The 9638-nt window shown below is 43.4% G+C and overlaps 1 protein-coding gene across 1 annotated transcript in view; it reads left to right on the top strand.

Annotated features, from left to right (window-relative positions):
• The window catches only part of LOC106593454 (RNA-binding protein 26-like), a 41107-nt gene extending 32335 nt beyond the window's left edge, over positions 1 to 8772 (top strand). The window contains 4 exon segments of the mRNA XM_082963183.1: positions 1254 to 1457; positions 2038 to 2124; positions 2303 to 2416; positions 3222 to 8772. Coding sequence (XP_082819309.1) covers positions 1254 to 1457; positions 2038 to 2124; positions 2303 to 2416; positions 3222 to 3314 — 498 coding nt within the window. The 3' untranslated portion in view covers positions 3315 to 8772.
• Positions 8773 to 9638: the final 866 nt, after the last annotated feature.

The following is a 9638-nucleotide window of genomic DNA, read 5'->3' as shown; positions in this document are numbered from 1 at the left end:
AGGTAGAGGTTCAACTGGAGATCAGATACTGGAGATCAGATAGATACAACTACAGTTAGAGGTAGAGGTTCAACTGGAGATCAGATACAACTACAGTTAGAGGTAGAGGTTCAACTGGAGATCAGATACAACTACAGTTAGAGGTAGAGGGTTCAACTGGAGATCAGATAGACACAACTACAGTTAGAGGTAGAGGTTCAAACTGGAGATCAGATAGATACAACTACAGTTAGAGGTAGAGGGTTCAACTGGAGATCAGATAGATACAACTACAGTTAGAGGTAGAGGTTCAACTGGAGATCAGATAGATACAACTACAGTTAGAGGTAGAGGTTCAACTGGAGATCAGATAGATACAACTACAGTTAGAGGTAGAGGTTCAACTGGAGATCAGATAGATACAACTACAGTTAGAGGTAGAGGTTCAACTGGAGATCAGATACAACTACAGTTAGAGGTAGAGGTTCAACTGGAGATCAGATACAACTACAGTTAGAGGTAGAGGTTCAACTGGAGATCAGATACAACTACAGTTAGAGGTAGAGGTTCAACTGGAGATCAGATACAACTACAGTTAGAGGTAGAGGTTCAACTGGAGATCAGATACAACTACAGTTAGAGGTAGAGGTTCAACTGGAGATCAGATAGATACAACTACAGTTAGAGGTAGAGGTTCAACTGGAGATCAGATAGATACAACTACAGTTAGAGGTAGAGGTTCAACTGGAGATCAGATAGATACAACTACAGTTAGAGGTAGAGGTTCAACTGGAGATCAGATAGATACAACTACAGTTAGAGGTAGAGGTTCAACTGGAGATCAGATAGATACAACTACAGTTAGAGGTAGAGGTTCAACTGGAGATCAGATAGATACAACTACAGTTAGAGGTAGAGGTTCAACTGGAGATCAGATAGATACAACTACAGTTAGAGGTAGAGGTTCAACTGGAGATCAGATAGATACAACTACAGTTAGAGGTAGAGGTTCAACTGGGAGATCAGATCTGAGTTCTACCTCAAACTCTAGTTGTCTATCTGATTGATCAATTGATTTCTGATTTCTTGTATTCACCTTCAGTCACTTTAATATTCTGTGTCCCTTTTTTAAATACTGTCTGTTGTGTCTCTGTTCAACCACCAGGGGGTGCTGTCACTCTGTCAGATGTGTTTCTATAGATGGTCTCTTCTACATTGCATTGTGTGTGTTGAGGTAACATTGATCATCCTGCCGTTGTCCCCTTCCTCTCCAGGCAGCTAAGAGGGGGATCCTGGCTCCAGGGCGGGGCAGAGGGGCCCACGCTAGAGGCCGTGGGGGCCCGAGGAGCAGGGGTAGGGGTAGGGGAGGCCGGGGTAGGGGTCTCCCTGTCCACTCTACAGTAGATCACAGACCTAGAGCCCTGGAGATCTCTGGCTTTACTGAGACTGACCTCCAGGATCTGCTGCCACACTTTGCTGTAAGTTGAACTTTTTAAACTAGTTTTATTGAACCCTGTCTGGTTTAAAGTAGTTTTATTGAACCCCGTCTGGTTTTAAACTAGTTTTATTGAACCCCGTCTGGTTTTAAACTAGTTTTATTGAACCCTATCTGGTTTTAAACTAGTTTTAATGAATCCTGTCTGGTTTTAAACTTGTTTTAATGAATCCTGTCTGGTTTTAAACTAGTTTTAATGAATCCTGTCTGGTTTTAAACTAGTTTTAATGAATCCTGTCTGGTTTTAAACTAGTTTTAATGAATCCCGTCTGGTTTTAAACTTGTTTTAATGAACCCTATCCTGGTTTTAAATTAGTTTTAATGAACCCTATCCTGGTTTATATGAATTACATTTGGAATGTTTGTCGTGGGGCTTTATGTGATGTTTTGGGGGGAAAATAGCTGTTGAATTGTTGAAACCAAAATGGTTGTCAGCAGTGCTCTGATATCTGTTTGCTTGGGTGAATGAATGAGTTCAGACTCTGGGACTTAAGAGACCAGCGTGTTTTTAGCTTATTCCATCTTTCATCTTATTCCGTCTTGTTGTTTCCCCCTTTCTCAAGCAATTTGGAGAGTTGGAGGACTGTCAGATCGATGAGACATCCTGTCTGGCTGTTATCACTTACAGGAGTAGACCAGAGGCTGAACAGGTAAAGGGTTAAACACCTTTCAACCTAGCGCTGCGACGCTGGACGTTTTGAACCCAGCGCTGCGACGCTGGACAGTCATTCTCCACCTTGTTCTCATATCTATTCCTCTTTCTCTCCCTTCCCTTCCTCTCCTCCTTTTCCCCGGTGTTCCCTCTCTCCATCCTTCTCCGTCCTGTAGGCGGCGCTACACGGTGTTCGTCTGAACAGCTGTGACCTGCGTCTGTCCTGGCACAAGCCTGCCGTCTCCCTGACCTCCCAGGAACCTGATGAGCAGGAGCCAGATCATGACGAGGTGAAGGGGATAATGATGTTTCGCCGGTTATGGACTACAAAATGTTGCTAATGGTCTCGGAAAGTATTTGCAGGATGAGTGTGTGTGTGTGAGCACAACGCTTCACAGCCAAGTCTTTCTCCAAGGCCACATGAATCCAATGAAAATGAGACGATGGGAGGGGGAAAAAAACATGTAAGGTGGTTTTGTCTCTTTATTAGCCTGAGGCCTCTTCCGCTGCTCTGTCCTTCGCTACGGTCTTCAGTCTGAGACCGCCGTCGTTGAGGTCCTTTTGTGGTGACGAGGGACGAGGAGAAGTCGTACCGGACTTAAGTCATCAGTCGATATGAATCGTCTCTAAACGATCAGAGTATCAAAGCCAAATTAAGAATTTTCAAACCACGGCTTTACTCAACGTGGTGTTCCGGCTGTGGCCCAACCCATTAGTTTCTGGACCAATCAGACACTCCCCAATGTGTTTGGCTTTCCAGTGAAGGCTGGTGGGAGGTACTCCGTTTCAGTCTCATTGAGGAGAAGAGGGCAGCAAGGTAGCATAACGGTTGAGAGCGTTTGATCAGTAAACCGAAAGGTTGCTGGTTCGAATCCCAGAGCCCGACTAAGGTGAAAAAATCTCTGTGCCTTTTTGAGCAAGGCGCTTAACCCTAATTTCTCCTGTAAGTCTCTCTGGATAAGAGTGTCTGCTAAATGACTCCAAATGTAAAGGAACTAACGTGCTGTGGGCGTAACGTTTGGCCAGATTAAGGAGTTTTTTTCTCCATTTATTTATAAAACTGTTGTCTCGCCCTGTCTTGTCCCTTTTTTGTAGTTCCAGGAAGAGTCGCTGATTGATGATGTGTTGCTCCAGGACGACGACGAGGAGGAGGATGACGACAACGAACCCCGCCCCTGGCGCAGATGAAGACGGCCCTGATTGGACGGAAATGCTAACGCGACTTTATTTTTTTTTTGCTGTTTCTGATTGGCTGTTTTTTTTTTTTTTTTTTAACTACTAGACGCATTTCACAATAGGTCAGAACCTAAACAGTAAAGTCATGTGGGAGTTTCATGTAAATATAGTGTGTTTTTTTTCTTCCTGCTTTTTATGTGTAAAAGTAGTTTAACATGAAGATTGGTACAGTTTTTATTTTTTGCTTATTGGGTTGAAATGAAATGATACTAGATTACTTTAGGGAAAGAAACCTGGTGTTGACTGATCAGATCAAATGATTTTTGATGAAGAGCTGTTGTATTGAACACTGCGATGTTTAACAGTGAGAACGGCAGAATGGTGAACTTACTAAATGAAATGAGAGTTTGACTGTGTGATAATAGGTTGCTTCTTGCGTAAATATTTTCTGTCTGGATTTTAATGATTTGTATGACAGCTTTGCTTCGGGATTCTTTCTTGGATTTATTTTTGAAATGTCAAAACAAAAAATAAAGACTTCAAATGGTCAAAAAAAAAATAAAAAATCAGCTCCCACCCCCCCCCAAAAAAAGTCCTGAAAAAAACCCTGCAGCTGTGATGACATTGATGAAACAAAACCAGCTGAAAAAAAACATCCCACAAAAAGAGCTGACAAAATAAAGACCATTAAAAAAAAAAAAAAATAATGTTTCACAAAAAGAGCAAATTTCCATTTGGTTTTCCATTTACCATTAAAAAAAAAAAATGGGTTAAGCAAGAACTATTTTCCATGTCCACACTTGGTGACGCTCGGTGTCAGAAAGACGGTATGGTATCTCCGTAACGGTAAGTTCTGTTTGTCTTGATACCATAACTGTGAGCTGTGTGGTTATCTCTTGGTATGGTTATGTAATGGTGAGCTGTGTGGTTATCTCTTGGTATGGTCATATAATGGTGAGCTGTGTGGTTATCTCTTGGTATGGTTATGTAATGGTAAGCAGTGTGGTTATCTCTTGGTATGGTATCTCAGTAATGGTGACAGTGTAGTTATCTCTTGGTATGGTCATATAATGGTGAGCTGTGTGGTTATCTCTTGGTATGGTTATGTAATGGTGAGCTGTGTGGTTATCTCTTGGTATGGTTATATAATGGTGAGCTGTGTGGTTATCTCTTGGTATGGTTATATAATGGTGAGCTGTGTAGTTATCTCTTGGTATGGTATCTCTGTAATGGTGACAGTGTAGTTATCTCTTGGTATGGTTATATAATGGTGAGCTGTGTAGTTATCTCTTGGTGACACAAGGAAACTACTCAATCGTTTGGGATGTACCCTATTCTCTGTCGACACTACTCAATCCTGATGTTAAATACGGCTCAGTAGTTTGACAGTCATGGTTCGCTTTAGGAGGTAATTCGCCTTTTTGTGTTTTCACATTTTGTCTCTTTAGATCTGGGACCAGAGGACAACGGGACGTCTCTTTAGATCTGGGACCAGAGGACAACGGGACGTCTCTTTAGATCTGGGACCAGAGGACAACGGGACGTCTCTTTAGATCTGGGACCAGAGGACAACGGGACGTCTCTTTAGATCTGGGACCAGAGGACAACGGGACGTCTCTTTAGATCTGGGACCAGAGGACAACGGGACGTCTCTTTAGATCTGGGACCAGAGGACAACGGGACGTCTCTTTAGATCTGGGACCAGAGGACAACGGGACGTCTCTTTAGATCTGGGACCAGAGGACAACGGGACCTGATCAGCAGGCAGCACACTTCCTCTCCTGATTAACAATACATTTAGGATTTACCTTTTTGAAATGTTAATGACGTGATTTGTAATAAATTTGTGGTCATTTGTAGTCGTATGTATGTATGTATGTATGTATGTATGTATGTATGTGTGTGTGTGTGTGTGTGTGTGTGTGTGTGTGTGTGTGTGTGTGTGTGTGTGTGTGTGTGTGTGTGTGTGTGTGTGTGTGTGTGTGTGTGTGTGTGTATGTATGAAAACATAAATACATGTTTACTTTTGAATGTCTTGGTCACTTCTCTGAGTAATAAGACCATTTTAATGGAGGTCCTGTAGCTCTTATGATGTGTCTATATAACAGGTTGTTGAGGCTGTACACCTGCCTGTCCTGCTGCCTGTACACCTGCCTGACCTGCTGTCTGTACACCTGCCTGTCCTGCTGTCTGTACACCTGCCTGTCCTGCTGCCTGTACACCTGCCTGACCTGCTTACTGTACACCTGCCTGTCCTGCTGACTGTACACCTGCCTGCACACCTGCCTGTCCTGGCGCCTGCACACCTGCCTGTCCTGGCACCTGTACACCTGCCTGTCCTGCTGCCTGTACACCTGCCTGACGTGCTGTCTGTACACCTGCCTGTCCTGCTGCCTGTACACACAATACCCCATAATGACAAAGTGAAAACATGTTTTTAGATGACATTTTATTTGTTGTATTACAGAAATACAGTAATATCTCATTTACATAAGTTTTCACACCCCCCAGAGTCAATACTTTGTAGAAGCACCTTTGGCGCTGATTCCAGCTGTGAGTCTTTCTGGGTAAGATTCTACGAGCTTCTGGAACATTTGCCCATTGTATTATTTTCAAACTTCTTCGTCAAATTGGTTGTTGATCATTGCTTGACAACTATTTTCAGGTCTTGACATAGATTTTGAAGTAGATTTCGGGGTCAACGGTAACTCGGCCACTCAGGAACATTCACTGTCTTCTTGGTAAGTAACTCCAGTGTAGATTTGGATTTGTGTTTTAGGTTTATTCTCCTGCTGAAAGGTGAACTCCTCTCCCAGTGTTTAGGTGGAAAGCAGACTGAACCAGGTTTCCTTCTAGGATTTTGCCTGTGCTTAGTTCCACTCATTTTTTATTTAAAAAATTTTTTTATTATCCTGAAAAACTCCCCAGTCTTTAACGATTACAAGCATACCCATAACATGATGCAGCCACCACTATGATTGAAAATATGGAGAGTGGTACTCAGTAATGTGTTGTATTGGATTTACCCCAAATGTACAACTTTGTATTCAGGGGGAAAAAAAGAATTTCTTTGCCACATTTTTTTGCAGTATTACTTTAGTGCCTTGTTGCAAACAGGATGCAGGTTTTGGAATATTTGTTATTCTGTACGGACTTCCTTCTTTTCCCTCTGTCATTTAGGTTAGTATTGTGGAGTAACTACAATGTTGTTGATCCATCCTCAGTTCTCCCCTAATCACAGCCATTCAACTCTGTAACTGTTTTAAAGTCAACATTTGCATCATGGTGAAATCCCTGAGTTGTTTCCTTCCTCTCCGGCAACTGAGTTAAGGTTCTAAAAGATCCAGTCCTGTGGGGTTCCGAAAGATCTTTGTAGTGACTGGGTGTATTTATGCACCATCCAAAATGTAATTAATAACTTCACTATGCTCAAAGGGATACTCAATGTCTGCATTTAAAAAAAAAAAAATTATTACCCATCTACCAATAGGTGTCCTTCATTGTGAGGATTGGAAAACATCCCTGGTCTTTGTGGTTGAATCTGTGTTAGAATTTCACTGCTGAACTGAAGGACCTTTACAATTATCTGTATGTGTGGCGGTACAGAGACGAGGTCGTCATTCAAACATCATGTTAAACACTTTGATTCAACACATACTGAGTCCATGAAACTTATGTGACTTGTTAAGCACGTTTTTTACCCCTGAACTTATTTAGGCTTGACATAACAAATACTTGACTCGACATTTCAGTTTTCATTTTTTTTATTTTTTTATTACATTTTTAAAAGAAACTGTGCTTAATATTTTATTTAACCTTTTATTTAAATAGGCAAGTCAATTAAGAACAAATTGTTATTTTACAATGACCGCCCACACCCTTCCCTAACCCAGACGGCGCTGGGTCAGTTGTGCGCCGCCCTATGGGACTCCCAATCACGGCCGGGAGTCATACAGCCCGTGATCGAACCTTAGGTCTGTAGTGACGCCTCTAGCACTGAGATGCAGTGCCTTGGACCGCTGCGCCACTCGGTAGCAAACATTAATAGGTTATTGTCTGTAGGCCAGTGATCATTTAAATATATATATTTTTTTTAATCTACATTTTAATACATTTTGAATTCGGGCTGTAACACCACACTGGAAAAAGTCAAGGGGTCTGTATACTTTGTGAAGGCACTGTTCCTGTCCTGCCGTGAAGGACTTATAACTGGCTGCTTGTCCTGTACACCTACCTGTCCTGCTGTGAAGGAGCGTCCCACCTGACTGCTCCCAGCAGCCTCTGTCCCGTCTCATTTGCATAAGAGCGGACAAATAACCCAATCAGGGAGCAGAGGCCGTGTGATGATATTGCCTCTCCTCTCCGGTGCCTGTCATGGTCGCACGGATAATGATGAGAAATGACGTTTGCTCATGCACCTATTTTCTGTTAGCGTTTATCAGTTAGCCCTCTCTCTGTAGATTGTATTGTAACACACCCGTCTGTCTCCCAGCGTGGCACCCTTAAACAGGCCCCCTCCCTTGCCATGGTCCACCTCCCTCTGAACCCTCATTTACCCCCTAACGCTTTGCTCTCTCTCACACACACACAGGAGATAAACTCCCCCCCTCCACTCTGCATCCCCCTGGCCTCACCTGAGTTAACTCATTCTAACATTCCAGTACTGTGGGGTTCTGAAAGATCCAGTCCTGTGGGGTTCTGAAAGATCCAGTCCTGTGGGGTTCTGAAAGATCCAGTCCTGTGGGGTTCTGAAAGATCCAGTCCTGTGGGGTTCTAAAAGATCCAGTCCTGTGGGGTTCTAAAAGATCCAGTCGTGTGGGGTTCTGAAAGATCCAGTCCTGTGGGGTTCTGAAAGATCCAGTCCTGTGGGGTTCTGAAAGATCCAGTCCTGTTGGGTTCCGGAAGATCCAGTACTGTTGGGTTCCGGAAGATCCAGTACTGTGGGGTTCTGAAAGATCCAGTCCTGTGGGGTTCTGAAAGATCCAGTCCTGTGGGGTTCTGAAAGATCCAGTCCTGTGGGGTTAAATGTCTAAATGTTTGCCATTGATCAGCCCTACAGCAGAGAATGGCTACTGTTACTATGGAGGAGCAGCCTCATTGGTCTACTGTTACCACGGAGGAGCAGCCTCATTGGTCTACTGTTACTATGGAGGAGCAGCCTCATTGGCCTACTGTTACCATGCAGGAGCAGCCTCATTCAGACTTGACAGAGTCCTTTATTCACAAAGCTACAGACCAGGGTCCTTATTCACAAAGCTACAGACCAGGGTCCTTATTCACAAAGCTACAGACCAGGGTCCTTATTCACAAAGCTACAGACCAGGTTCCTTATTCACAAAGCTTTGATTTGTTTAACACTTTTTTGGTTACTACATGATTCCATATGTGTTATTTCATAGTTTTGATGTCTTCACTATTATTCTACAATGTAGAAAATAGTAAAAATAAAATAAAAACCCTTTAATAAGTAGGTGTGTCCAAACTTTTGACTGGTACTGTATATTAAACAAGCTTACAGACTGATCACTGTGCACAAGACTGATGGACATTAATATTGTGATGAGTGTAAGGGTGTGTTTCAATCAGAACCCTATTCCCTATATATTGTGCTACCCTATGGGCATCTCACTTTACACTGGGCCACAGTCACATCAGGCATCACACTTTACACTGGGCCACAGAGTCACATCAGGCATCTCACTTTACACTGGGCCACAGTCACATCAGACATCACACTTTACACTGGGCCACAGAGTCACATCAGACTTTACACTGGGCCACAGAGTCACATCAGGCATCACACTTTACACTGGGCCACAGAGTCACATCAGGCATCTTACTTTACACTGGGCCACAGAGTCACATCAGGCATCTCACTTTACACTGGGCCACAGAGTCACATCAGGCATCTTACTTTACACTGGGCCACAGTCACATCAGGCATCTCACTTTACACTGGGCCACAGAGTCACATCAGGCATCTCACTTTACACTGGGCCACAGAGTCACATCAGGCATCACACTTTACACTGGGCCACAGAGTCACATCAGACATCTCACTTTACACTGGGCCACAGAGTCACATCAGGCATCTCACTTTACACTGGGCCACAGAGTCACATCAGGCATCTTACTTTACACTGGGCCACAGTCACATCAGGCATCTTACTTTACACTGGGCCACAGAGTCACATCAGGCATCTCACTTTACACTGGGCCACAGAGTCACATCAGGCATCACACTTTACACTGGGCCACAGAGTCACATCAGGCATCACACTTTACACTGGGCCACAGAGTCACATCAGACATCTCACTTTACACTGGGCCACAGAG

This window comes from Salmo salar, chromosome 16 (genome assembly GCF_965601325.2).
Source record: "Salmo salar chromosome 16, fSalSal1, whole genome shotgun sequence".
In the NCBI taxonomy this organism is placed as follows: Eukaryota; Metazoa; Chordata; class Actinopteri; order Salmoniformes; family Salmonidae; genus Salmo; species Salmo salar.
This window is presented reverse-complemented; position numbering and strand designations above follow the sequence as displayed.